The sequence below is a fragment of the Mustela erminea genome, chromosome 18, assembly GCF_009829155.1.
Source record: "Mustela erminea isolate mMusErm1 chromosome 18, mMusErm1.Pri, whole genome shotgun sequence".
Classification (NCBI taxonomy): domain Eukaryota; kingdom Metazoa; phylum Chordata; class Mammalia; order Carnivora; family Mustelidae; genus Mustela; species Mustela erminea.
In genome coordinates this window covers 27608630-27622684 of record NC_045631.1, presented here as the reverse complement: position 1 = coordinate 27622684, position 14055 = coordinate 27608630, and the positions used below count along the sequence as shown (strand labels likewise).

Below are 14055 nucleotides of genomic sequence, written 5' to 3'. Positions count from 1 at the left end.
TACTTTACAATTATTAAATTGGCTAGGTGAAAACTTGTCTCTAATTTTATTTATTTATTTATTTAAAAAAAGATTTTATTTATTTATTTGACAGAGAGAGAGAGATCACAAGTAGGTAGAGAGGCAGACAGAGAGAGATGGGGAAGAAGGTTCCCCGCTGAGCAGAGAGTCCAAAGCGGGGCTCGATCCCAGGACCCTGAGACCATGACCTAAGCCAAAGGTAGAGGCTTAACCCATTGAGCCACCCAGGAGCCCCTTCTTTCTGATTTTAATTTGTATTATAGAATGAATATTTTAATATGCTTTTTGGCTATTGATCTCTCTTCTTTATATTTTAGTCTAGTTTTCTTTTTTTTTTTTTTTTTAAGATTTTATTTATTTATTTGACAGACAGAGGTCACAAATAGGCAGAGAGGCAGGCAGAGAGAGAGAGGAAGGGAAGCAGGCTCCCCACTGAGCAGAGAGCCTGATGCGGGGCTCGATCCCAGGACCCTGAGACCATGACCTGAGCCGAAGACAGAGGCTTAACCCACTGAGCCACCCAGACGCCCCTTAGTCTAGTTTTCTATTGAAATGCTTATCTTTTTTGATTTGCAAACAGTTCTTTATAAAGGAAATTGGTTCTTTATATGTATATTGCAGGTTTTTCCTTTGTTCTGTTTTGCCTTTTAATTTTGTTAATTTTTTAAAATTTAGTTTTTTTACCAAGTGATCATCCACATCATTTTTAAAAATAACAATATAAAAATATACACACATACAGAAATATATAATGTTTAGGATTTGCTTTGAACTAACCCTTTGGTGGTGATGGGAAAGTGGATGGGGGTGCAGAAGAAATGATTGACCATGTGTCAATAACTGTTGAAGGTAGATGATAATTTCTTGGAGATTCATTATCATATTTCCTTTGTCATGTATGTATGAAAGTTTTCATTGTATACATTAGTAAGTGAACAAACAAGAAGATCAACAGTAAGAGAAAGGTGTACAATGAAAAGTCTTGTTCGCTCTCATGTCTACCATGTTGCTGTGGCTAAACCAAAATTGTTCTTTGACCTCTTGATCAATCCCTGTTTCATCTCCAGAGGAAATACTAGTGTGTATGTAGCTTTACTTTCTATGTATTTACAAATTTATAAGTAAGAATACTACTTCTTTCAGTGGTTTTAAAAAAATAAGTATTATTACATTGTAGGCATTATTTTGTTCTTTTTTAAAAAAAAAATTGTTCACATGTTCTCCATATTGATATGCATAGGTCTAACTTATTTGTTTTCACTGCTGCATTGTAATCCATTTGTAAATTATGAGGCTTGTCCTCCAGAATCTCTGATTCAGAATTTTGGAGTGGAGCTTGAGATTTTTGTAGACATTGCCATAGTTTTTTAATAGTGATGCATATTTTTTTCACTATAAATACATAGATGTTTACTGTACTAAATTTGGGCATTTCAGAAAAACTATTGATATACTGATGAACATTTAAGCTGTTTCCATTGTTACCAATGTTATAAACATACCTATACTGCCTGTTAATGCACTCATGCTAGTTCCTTCTGTGATAAACTGAGATGTGGCATTATCAGGTTATTCTAAGGGCTTGACTTTTTTTTTTTTTTTAAGATTTTATTTATTAGAGAGTGTGCACGGCGTGTGCGCAGGCACAAGTTGGGGGAGGGGCAGAGCACAATAGACTCCCTGCTGAGCGTAGAGTGCAATGGGGGCTGGAACCCAGGACCCTGAGTGACCTGAATCAAAGGCAGGTGCTTAAATGACTGAACCACCCAGTTGCTCCAGGGCTTGGCTTTTTACATTTTAGTGGTTACTAATTTATTATTATTTTTTCTTTTTTATATTTCTTGTATTTGTTCTTCTTCTTTTTTTTTTTTTTTTAAATTTTTTGAATTTATTTGACAGACAGAGATCGCAAGTAGGCAGAGAGACAGGCGTAGAGAGAGGAAGGGAAGCAGGCTCCTGGCCAAGCAGAGAGCCCGATGTGGGGCTTGATCTCTGGACCCTGGGATCATGACCTGAGCCAAAGGCAGAGGCTTTAACCCAATGAGCCACCCAGGCGCCCCTTATATTTGTTCTTATCTCACTTAATCTGTAACAACTTTTGAGGTATGAATAACTGCTCCTTTTATAGAAGAAGAAACCAAGGTTTCGTAAATAACTTATCCTGGGTCAAGTGGATGAAGTACTTTTGGAATAGCAAGTTGTCTTGCTCCAAAGAAGAAACAGGAGTAGAAAGAATAAATAAATATTCTGTTCTAGTCTCCTTATTCTTTTTTTTTTTTTAAAGATTTTATTTATTTATTTGACAGAGAGATCACAAGTAGGCAGAGAGGCAGGCAGAGAGAGAGGAGGAAGCAGGCTCCCCGCTGCGCAGAGAGCCCGATGCGGGGCTCGATCCCAGGACTCTGAGATCATGACCTGAGCCGAAGGCAGAGGATTTAACCCACTGAGCCACCCAGGCGCCCCTAGTCTCCTTATTCTTATCAATAATAGAATATTTCTCTTTTGGACAGCTGCTTTGTAGGTTCCTATTTAAGAGATTTACTCTTAATGCCATTTTTTGCAAAAAAAGGAATCTTTTCTCTAGGGCATACATTATATTTGGTCTTAGCTGATAAGATGAAATAGATAATATTTAATATATATTCAATATCCGGTATAATCTTGAGAATAAGACAAACATATTAAACTTTTCTAGAGGATAGGACAAACATATTAAACTTTTCTAGAGGATAAGACAAACCTATTAAACTTTTATTTTTAGAAAAAATATTTCAGTGGAAGAATGTTACTGTTCTTTTTAGGTTTCTCAAGTACTGCTTTTCAGGACTGATTGATCATATCCCGACTAATATAAATTTTTATTCTTTCTTATGTATTTTTCTTCTTTCTGTGGTAGGTGCCCCCCACTGATGGATATTACTCTACACATGTTGAATGGATATCTTCTTGCATCCAAAGCCTACCTTAGTGCTCATCTGAAGGAAACTGCAGAACAAGATAGGCCTTCCCAGAATAATACAATAGGTTTAGTTGGGCAAACTGATGGCCCAGAAGTTACCAGAGAAGAATTGAAAAATGCTTTACTGGCTGCTCAGGTAATGAAATTTAGTCAAGGAAAGCATGGGTTTCCCTGTTAATATAATTAGTTAAATAAACAGCAGATGATTGCCGTTTATGTACAATAGTGACATATTGCGCATTTCTTTCATTACAGAAAGTATTATAATGCTGGTTCCTTTGCTTCTGAAGATCAGATGGACTTTATTACTAAAATTAGGAATAATCTTCATGATATTAGTTTAGTAGCCATTTAAATGAGATTTATACTTTAACAAAATAAGGTTTTCAAAACCAAATGGTGGAGACAAACAGAACAAGAAATATATATATAATAAAATGTCAGGTACTGGTAAACAGTTTGACATGAAGAGCTCAGTTTTTTTTTTGTTGTTGTTGGTTTGTTTTTTAAGAGCTCAGTTTTATATTTAGGAAAGTTTTATAACAATGTAGAATTTTAGTGAAGGCTTTAGTAACTTTTGAATAAGGCAGGAGATGTGAGAATGATTAAATGTTAAGCAATTGATGTCTTCAAAATAGAAATGTTTTCTTAATTTGAAATGTAGCTTCTAAAATATTTTCATTGGCTATAAGGGGAATTAGAGTGATAATATATGTCCACAATCTCTTATCTATGATACAGAGATCAAAAATCTTATGAAAACTGAAGCATTTTTTTTTTTGTAATTCAGTTGGCAGAAAGACCTGACCTGATGTGATCTCATTGTGACAAAACTTGACCTGAATTGATAGGAAGCTATTTATAACCTTATCCCACTTATTGTGATTGTTGTTTTGCTGCAAAAATGTGAATATGTTTGGCTGCACTGTGTGCTCTCCTAGTCTCTGCTGGAGATGTTATATAATATCACATGAAAAAAAGAATTCCGAGTTCTAAAATAAATCTGGCCCTCAGAATTTCATATAAGGGATTGAAGATCATTATAGCTACCATTTATTTAATGGTTGCTATATGCTGAGTACTATTCTAAGTTCTTTATGTATATTAACTTACTTAACCTTTATAGCCAACCTATGAGGTAGGGAGTATTATCCATTTTTACAAATTAGGACACTGAGACTTAGGGAGGTTAAGTCACTTGCTTAAGGCTGCACATTAATAAGTGGCGGGGGCGCCTGGGTGGCTCAGTGGTTGAGCCGCTGCCTTCGGCTCAGGTCATGATCTCGGGGTCCTGGGATCGAGTCCCGCATCGGGCTCTCTGCTCAGCAGGGAGCCTGCTTCCTCCTCTCTCTCTCTGTGCCTGCCTCTCTGCCTACTTGTGATTTCTCTGTCAAATAAATAAATAAAAAATCTTTAAAAAAAAAAAAAAAAAATAAGTGGCGGAGCTAGTATTCAAGCCTGGGTAGTCTGGCATCAGAGTCTGCAAACAAAAACAACCCCAAACCAAACACCCTTTAACTGAAGAATGATAATTACAGGGACGCCTGGGTGGCTCAGTTGGTTAAGCAGCTGCCTTCGGCTCAGGTCATGATCCCAGCATCCTGGGATCGAGTCCCACATCGGGCTCCTTGCTCAGCGGGGAGCCTGCTTCTCCCTCTGCCTCTGCCTGCCATTCTGTCTGCCTGTGCTCGCTCTCTCCCCCTCTCTCTCTCTGATAAATAAATAAAATCTTTAAAAAAAAATGATAATTACAAAATAAAGCTAACCTTACTTTATAATCAAGTTCGTCAAACAGTTCGATGAAGTAATTGTTTTCTTCGATTCCATGCAGTGGCTGTCTTCCAGAGATACATGTCATATATTCATTTTTTTTGGTTACATTTTCCTACTAGATAAGAGTCATTACAGTTCTCCTTTAAAGGGCATCAGGTGGGTCACCCCTCAGGAAATTACTGTTCTTTGAAATGACACTCAAGCTTGTAGACTGAGCAACAACGAGTTGTACAGGAAGAATAGATGGTAAGGCAGAATTTTTCTTTGCAAAACCAGGGCTATAAAGAGCCCATCTTCAAATTAAAAGGGGGGGGAAGCTTTAGGAAGTGACTTTAGGAAGTGACATTTAGGCATTAATTATTAACCATCATCTTCAGAAGAATTAATTAATTAGTGAGAAAAAAGTGCCAGGTGAGAAAAAGAGGGGAATACAGAATAGGATCTTGGGAGATGTAGGAATTTAAGAGGAAAGAACAGAGGTTCTGGTAGAAGTCATCTTTTGTTTAGGTCCTCTTTTTGATATCACTGAATCAGAATACTCTTCTAGTAGATGATTTTAAACTGCAGTCCATTGATCTCCTTAGTGATATGTGATGACCCTGAAATTATGCATATATTTGTTTACTTGTTAATTTTTATACGGAGAGGGTGTGTAGTTTTCTTCAGAGCCTTAAAAGCATTCACGACCTTAAACATGGTGAGAATGATTGCCCTATAGATTGCTCATATATGCTCTTAAAAGTACTTTTCTTTTTTTTTTTTTAAAGAAACAATTGTTTTACCACTTTGGTTCACGTGAAAACAAAATTCTCAAAAACTTCTTAAATTCCGTTTTATTTGCTTGCAGGATAGTGCAGCTGTCCAGATTCTCTTGGAGATTTGCTTACCTACTGAAGAAGAGAAAGCAAAGGGTATCAATCCAGACAGCTTACTAAGAAATGTTCAAAGTGTTATTACTACCAGTGCTTCAAATAAGGGAATCGAGGAAGGAGAAGACAATTTGCTCTGTAACCTTCGAGAAGTTCAGTGCCTTATCTGTTGTCTTTTACACCAGATGTACATTGCTGATCCCAACATTGCTAAACTTGTTCACTTTCAGGTATGTTTCAAAGAATGTTGCTCATATGGTCGACATTGATTTTTTGGGGGAGGTAGTGCTTTGATTACTAAATTAATGGAGATCAGTTAGAAATTGGAAATCACACAGATGATCATGGTGCTTTGCAATATGGCCCCAAATTCAGAGTTTTTATATTTTATTTCACTCTAATAAGTTCAAATAATTTATCTCTATTCTGGTGCACCACAAAGGTGAAATGCCAGGATACATGTAGAGTACTGTAGCTTTCTGAGCAACTTTTACAGAAAGGAAGAAAAAAATCTCTCTTTGTATTTTTATCTGCATTTGACTTATAGTTTTTTTTTTTCCTAACTCTTCCCCCCCCTTTCTTGTTGAGATAGGGTTATCCATGTGAACTTTTACCTCTGACCGTCGCAGGTATTCCATCTATGCACATCTGTCTGGATTTCATACCTGAGCTTATTGCACAGCCAGAACTTGAAAAACAGGTAACAAGCATTTTGGAGGCTTAGGGAAAATTTTAATCTCCCTCCAGTCTTGCTGGCTATCAAACATTTAAAAAGTTTTAATACTTAAGAATTCTTCAGAAACATGTAACATTTTGATTTTGCATTGCAGATATTTGCTATCCAGTTGCTTTCTCATTTGTGTATCCAGTATGCATTGCCAAAGTCACTCAGTGTGGCTCGCTTAGCTGTGAATGTCATGGGAACTTTGCTAACAGGTGTGTAGCCAACCAACATCAATAACAAAAACTTCTAACATAAAGTAGTACGTATTTTTACTGAATTTAGTAGTACGATGTTTCTGTGTTACTAGTAGTTTAATTTATGCCATCTTTTCAATTCTTTGAAGTTTTTTTAATTAGAAATGTGATTTATAGGGCGCCTGGGTGGCTCAGTGGGTTAAGCCGCTGCCTTCGGCTCAGGTCATGATCTCAGGGTCCTGGGATCGAGTCCCGCATGGGGCTCTCTGCTCAGCAGGGAGCCTGCTTCCTCCTCTCTCTCTCTCTGCCTGCCTCTCTGCCTACTTGTGATGTCTCTCTGTCAAATAAATAAATAAAATCTTTAAAAAAAAAAAAAAAAGATTTAAAAAAAAAAAAAAGAAATGTGATTTATAGCATAGAGGAGATGAATAGGTAGGCAAATTGTATCTTTCACTTTGTGAATAATTACATATAGATTTAGGTAAATATAATAAGCTTTCCAGGGTAGACTGGGTGGCTCAGTTGATTGAGCATCCAACTCTTGATGTTGGCTCAGGTCAGGATCTTATGGATTGAGCCTTGCACTGGGCTCTGTGCTCAGTGTAGAGTCTGCTCTGGATTCTCTCCCCCTCTACCCCTTTCCCTGTTCGCAAATGTGCATGTTCTCTCTAAATAAATAAATAAATAAATAAAATCTTAAGGGAAAAAAAAGTTTTCCATATTTTACAAATGAAAATCAGATCTGCTTTCTGAACGTCATTAGGTCAGTAGAAGGCAAATTATAATTTATTACAAAGACTTAGAGTTCCAGAAAAATATAATCATGATGTCTAAATAAAAGATAAATATATTAGTTGTTTCCTTAAGTTCTAAAACATACCCTAATATTTTAATCACCATCTGTTTTGTAGAGCAAAATGGTATGAAAATAAACTACTTTAAAAGAAATGAACTATAATTCAGTCTTTTTAAATTACGACTTAGTTAATTTCATATTCTTTCTTATTGCTCCCATAATACTCTATTCATTTTTCTTTTCATTATATTCACCCCATGTTATTATTTTTAGCAGTCAAGAGCTTTAACTGCCTGAGTTCAATTGCAGCTCCACTACTAACTGGCTGTGTAGCTTTGAACAAGATTCTTCTTTTTTTTTTTTAAAAGATTTTATTTCTTCATTTTTATTTGAGTGACACACAGAGAGAGAGACAGAGAATGAGTGGGAGGGAGAGGGAAGGGGAGAGGGAGAAGCAGACTCCCCACTGAGCGTGGCAGCCCCCCCCCCCCGCCCACAATGTGGGGTTCAATTCCAGGACCCAGGGATCATGACCTGAGCTGAAGGCATATGCTTAACCAACCAAGCACCCCTTTGAACAAGTTTCTTAATCTAAGGTTTAAGAGTTTTTCTCCTCTATAAATATTTTCCTCATTTATAAAACTGTGAGAATTAAATAATGCATGTAATGCACTTATCACAGTGCTTGAAAATAAGAATTTGTATGTTGAATGATAGCTGACTATTAGATTGTAAGCTCCCTAAAGGCAGGAATCAGATATATCTTAGAAAATTTAATAATCTCAGCAGAGGTTATGGTGCTTAGTATATTCAATAGACCATGTATGTTGAATTTATATCTGTAAAGTAAAAAATTGTTTAACTTCTTTCCAACAGTTTTAACACAGGCTAAGCGGTATGCTTTTTTTATGCCAACTCTGCCAAGTTTGGTTTCCTTTTGTCGAGCATTTCCTCCACTGTATGAGGATATTATGTCTTTGCTGATCCAAATAGGGCAAGTCTGTGCCTCTGATGTTGCCACTCAGACAAGAGACATTGATCCAATTATTACACGTAAGTAGTAACTTATTGTCAAAGTTGTTTTAATATCGCAAACATAAAGGCCAAATTCCTTTCCAGATTCCTTGCCTTAATTTTTTTTTTTTCCTTATGTTTTTAGGTCTTCAACAAATAAAGGAGAAACCAAGTGGATGGTCTGGTATCTGTAAAGATTTATCTTATAAAAATGCATCTGGGGACACTGGAAGTATGGATCCTGATGTACAGCTTTGTCATTGTATTGAAAGCACAATAATTGAAATAATAAACATGAGTGTTAGTGGAATTTAACAAAAAAAACTAAAACAAAAAAATGAAGCTTTTGCTGCATACACTCAATATGAGTCTGCATCTTACAACAACTCTAAACTGAATTGGGAACAGTAACATCTTGGAATCATTAAAAGATTCAGTTCAACATGGGTATAGTTTAGAACTCTCTTTAAGAATTATGCTTGCTTATATTTGATTGGCAGTTCTTTGAATCTACTTTGCTGGTATGTTTATACTGTAGCAGCGGAACTTTTTGTTTTCTTCTGTTGGGAGCACATTTAAGAACCTCATTTTTAGAAAGTGAATTTGGCCTTATATTTACTTTTGCAATGAAGAAACAGTGCCATGCCTTTAATTTCTTATAAAGATGAGTCTGTGGGCAGCCCTAGTGTTTAATGTTAGCTAATAACAATGTGACAATGATGCAATGATGAGAGGGAGAAAAAGGGAAGGGAGAATATAGGAAAAATTAGGAGTTTAAATACCCAGTAGAAACTGTTAAAACTTGCAAGACAAGTAGTAGTAATGCGAGATGGAGTTTTGCTTCTCAAGAAATAGTATTGAGAAGGCTTTAAAAAAGGCAAATAGCTTTTTGTAAATGATTTCCATGGAATTACAGATGAGAATTTTAAGATTTTACACGTTTGCTTCAATTTTTACTAAAATGGAGATATGTTTAAAGAGATACTTGAATAATTTGGAATTTTAAGTTACTAATTTAGAATTGTTTACAGAAACATCTTTGTGCAAAGAAGAACCTGAAAGGAGATCTCATTTAGTTTTTTTTTTAAGATTTATTTTTATAATGTTTTACTGACTTACCTAATTGTCAGGGGGGGGAATTACATTGGGATCTAATTAAAGTTTAGAGCAGTGAAACACACCAGATTAAAGAGCTCTTGGTGTGCCATCAGGATTATAATTCACATCATAGTTTTAGAAGATCTCTGAGTAAGAAAAAACATACAGTGTTTGGACCTCAGGAAAAGTTAAAAATAGTGTAAAGTACCATGTTGCTGAAGGATTTTGCAGTCCTCCGTTAGTAACTTCCATTGATTAGGTAGATGCATTCAGGTAAACCATAGTCCCATTTATTTTTCTTTAATTAAGAATCCAACATAGAAGTTACTTCTCTTTGTTTTCTGAGATATACCTGAAGAATACACTCCTCCCAACCCCTTCTTTTCTCTGCTTTGAAACAGACCTGTTCACCTGTAAAAGAAATTAGGTAGGCTAATAAGGAAGTGTGATTTTTAAGAAAAGAAATTTGACTTTGGTCTTCTCACTAGCATATAGGCATATGTCATTTTCCTCCTTTGTAAAATGGGATTACTACTGGCCCTACCTCATAAGGGTATTATACAAGAACTAATTTGTAGCTATTTCAAATCATGAAGTACACAGTATCCTAGATGATAGGATATTTATAACTTTTATCTGATGCTTAATATTCAATGAAGTAATTTTGATGCAAAAATAAAGGCATCCATTTAAAAAGTACCATAAGAATTTTCATATTTTTAAACAAGGCAGTTTTATAAGTCTTTTAAGATTAAAAACAACTGCTCCTGTTTTGTTTTATTTAGTTTTTAAACAGAGGCTTTGGAATATTTTGTGTGAGTAGGTAACCTCTAGGAAATCAGAAAAGGGTTGAAATATGTTTTCTAACTAAATGCCGTGCACATTCCTGGATCACTTTTCAAAGACTGGTCAAAACCTGCTGTGTTAAAATAACATATGCTCTTTTTCATCAGATTTGTTGATGATGTAAATAAAATGTGTAAATATATTAGTAAATGTTAATATTCATGTATTTTAAGTTAAGGTTATAAGATTTGTCACAATGTGATTTCTTTTTATTCAAGTGAAAACAGATGTGTGCAGCTATTTTGAATATTGGTTTATAAACATTCATATTCTTTATCAAATGTGCTTGTAGTTTTTTGTGTTTCATTTCACTGCTGCTAACTTGAAAGGGACATTTCAAGGGACTGGTATCCAGAACTGTCTGGCTCCAGTCTCAGCGTGTCCCTTTCCGTTATGCCACATACATCAAATGGCGATACAAGCTAAAGTCACTGGAGAGTCTTAGGAATTAAGGAGAGGAAGATCAGAATAGTTTCCCTGGAGCCGTTACTTAAAAGATTAGATATTTTAAAAATTTGTAAATGCAGAATAACAATTTGCCTTTTTGAGGACTTATTTTTATAAATTATCCTTCCACTGTCTTATTAAGTTACATTTTTAGTACTTTCCCTTCATCTTTGCTTATGTACACATATCGTCACATAATGAAATTCATAGTACCCAGCTGGAATCTGCTTATTTTTTTCAATTAATTTTATATGAAATTATTTTTGCAAGTTATTTAATTTTTATAATTATGGTTTATAGCAATTTATTTTATAATTATTTTATTGGCTTCATGATGATTGAATTCTTTTAACTATCTCCCTATTATTATACTGGGAATTTTTTTTTTTCAGTATTATAATAGGCACTGATGTAAATTGAGGTATTATAAGTAAAGGGCAGAATTTATTTTCATGACTAAGTTTTGTCATTTGGCGACAGTGTAGTAAAAGTGAAAGTGAGGCACATCAGTTCCCCTCTTGCCGCTTCCTCCTGCCGCAAACCTCTCTCCTAAACCAGTTTTCTCGAATTTGAGAAAATGTCTCAGGTTTTGCTTTTTTGGACACTAGTATTTTAGCCAAGTTTAGACTATACATAACTCTTTAAAAAGAGCAGTTCAGAGAGATCATGATTAACCTAGTTTTGAGGAAATTTAAGTATACTTCTTGGCAGAGAAGAATAAACTGGTCTCCGGAGGGACAGAGGTGGGTGAGCCTTTAAATAGAGGAAGAAGTTATCTGGTAGTAGAAGACATCGGAAGCGTTTGTCTGGTTTAATTTGGTATCTGGAAAAGCCTCGAATATTATGAGATCCTGTAAGCTGGTTGTCATCGAACCTTTTCGCCTCGTTTGGCTCATTCTGGCAATTGCCGCCTCAAGCTTTTCGTTCGCCTGACTACTTACAAAGTTCTAATTTGAATTGAGTGGCGCTGCTGAATGCGCGGAGAAATCCGCGAGGCTTAAAGGTGTGTCTTCTCTGTTGGTCTATAGACTTTAAGAATAGACACTTCGAGTTTCTAAGAAATCCATTAACGGGTTAAATCACCGGTGTCAAAAAGTCAGTTAAGAGCCTTAGGAATTCAGGAAAGAACTCTTTTCCTTTAAGATTTGGGCGAGTCTTTCCCTCTACTGCGGTTCGCCTTCCGGTGCCGCCAGGTATCTTGGGCCCGTTCTTAATTGCGTAGGCTTCCATTGGGTGCCAGAGTTCTCGCCCCCTGACCTTGCACCAAGATTGGTTGCTGGATTTCTGGTCTTGGCAGATGATTGGTTGTCTGAGCTCGCCCGGCGATTGGATGCCAGGAGTCGAGGGGTGGGAGGCGGGAATTCTTCTAGGGGAAAACGTAGCTGAGGGGACTGATGTGGACTGGAGAGAAAAGCTGAAGCACCCCCGAGCCTGCCACCAGGCCCGGGTAGTAGCAGCCGCCTTAGCAAGAGAGAGAGGCGTGTGACCTTCTTTGCCCGCGCTCCACTGTATTTGCTTGCAGGTATCTGTTTCCTTTTCTCCCGTGAATCGGAGACCAGTCAGCGGTGCGTCCGTTTTCCTCAGGACGGGCAAGTCTGTCTTCTGTGTGGGGGCGAGAGCGAAGCCGGCTGGAGCAGTGCATTCTGCTTTCGCCCAAACTCCTTGCTGGCCGGTTGGTGTTGACTGGATCACCAGGGGCTCTGGGATCTCCACGGGCTGAGGGAGGAGGAAGGGTTGAGGACGAAAAGTTGGGGAGAAGCCAGCCAGCCCACCCCTGTTAGTATAGTCCGGGGCCTCGTGCTAACTCTTGGCGGCAGGGGGCGACGGTGGGAGGCAGGTAATTGTTTTTTGTTTGTTTGTTTGTTTTAAAGGACTTTATTTATTTGACAGAGAGAGACAGCGAGAGAGGGATCACAAGCAGGGGGAGTGGGAGAGGGAGAAGGAGACTTTCCGCGGAGCCGGGAGATCCCAGGACCCTGGGATCATGACCAGAGTCGAAGAAAAACACTTATCAACTGAGCCACCCAGGCACCCCCAGGCAGATAATTGTGATGTGTTTTTGTTTGCTTTATTCCATTGTTATGGGGGAAGCTACCCCATTTTGAGATGTTTGTTGTTACACCTGGGGCGGGGTATGGATTATTTCGAGGTTATTTCCGAGTAACTAGCCAGCCTTGAGTTGTTGGTTCAGATTAGAGTTGGATTCCACCAAATCTCATTCTCACAGCTTCACAGTTGGATTCTTCACAGAATCCCAAAAATTAGACCTGGAAAATAATTTTCCATTTAGAATATTCCACTTAGAATAACCATAGGCTATGGTTAAGGTTATTACTGGCTTTCTAATCAGTTGCATTGCTATTTCAACAATCACTCCATCCCCACATTGAGTTTACTATTTTTTTTTTTTTCACATTTGCCAAGTAATAACAGTGTGTATCATTTCCCCTCCTCTCTTCAGTTATTTCTTTAGGATGTGTTTCTGGGAATGAGAAATCTACGGACTCTTTTTTCAGAAAAATGCAGTCATGCACAGAAACTTATGCATGCAACATCAGATCACAGTTTCTGAATTACATCTATGTATCTTGGGTTAAGAAAAGTTGGTTTAGGGGCGCTTGGGTGGCTCGGTGGGTTGAAGCTTCTGCCTTCGGCTCAGGTCATGATCTCAGGGTCCTGGGATCGAGCCCTCCATCCTGCTTTCTGCTCAGCAGAGAGCCTGCTTCCCTTCCTCTCTCTCCCTGCCTGCCTCTCTGCCTACTTGTGATCTCTGTCAAATAAATAAAATCTTAAAAAAAAAAAAAGAAAGAAAGAAAAGTTGGTTTAGAAGGAGGATTAAAGTAGATCGCTTCTGGGGCGCCTGGGTGGCTCAGTTGGTTGAGCAACTGCCTTCAGCTCAGGTCATGATCCCGGACTTCCAGGATCGAGTCCCGCATCGGGCTCCCAGCTCCTTGGGGAGTCTGCTTCTCCCTCTGACCTTCTCTCTCATGCTCTCTCTCACTCATTCTCCCTCAAATAAATAAATAAAATCTTTAAAAAAAAAAAAAAGTAGATCGCTTCTGTTTTAGATATTGGAGTTTGCGCACATTATCTTATTTTTTATTCTATTATTATTTTTAGAGATTTTATTTATTTATTTATTTGAGAGAGAGAGAGAGAGAAGAGCACAAGCAGGGGGAGCTACAGGCAGAAGGAAAAGCAGGCTCCCTGCTGAGGAAGGAGCCAGACATGGGGCTCCATCCCAGGGCCCTGGGATCATGACCTGAGCTGAAGGTAGACACTTAACGGATTGAACACCCCAAGCACCCTCTACT

The 14055-nt window shown here is 37.5% G+C and overlaps 2 protein-coding genes across 4 annotated transcripts in view; both read left to right on the top strand.

The window, feature by feature from the left end:
* INTS2 (integrator complex subunit 2) overlaps window positions 1–10568 on the top strand; it is a 49166-nt gene extending 38598 nt beyond the window's left edge. For all 3 annotated transcript variants that reach the window (XM_032321310.1, XM_032321309.1, XM_032321311.1), the window contains 6 exons: window positions 2918–3116; window positions 5601–5852; window positions 6215–6322; window positions 6453–6558; window positions 8213–8389; window positions 8496–10568. In XM_032321310.1, the coding sequence (XP_032177201.1) occupies window positions 2918–3116; window positions 5601–5852; window positions 6215–6322; window positions 6453–6558; window positions 8213–8389; window positions 8496–8665 (1012 nt within the window). In that variant the 3' untranslated portion in view covers window positions 8666–10568. The remainder of the gene's footprint in view (window positions 1–2917; window positions 3117–5600; window positions 5853–6214; window positions 6323–6452; window positions 6559–8212; window positions 8390–8495) is intronic.
* Window positions 10569–11243: 675 nt separating this feature from the next.
* BRIP1 (BRCA1 interacting protein C-terminal helicase 1) overlaps window positions 11244–14055 on the top strand; it is a 186372-nt gene continuing 183560 nt past the window's right edge. The window contains exon 1 of the mRNA XM_032321453.1: window positions 11244–12413. The gene's annotated coding sequence lies outside the window, so the exon portion shown is untranslated. The remainder of the gene's footprint in view (window positions 12414–14055) is intronic.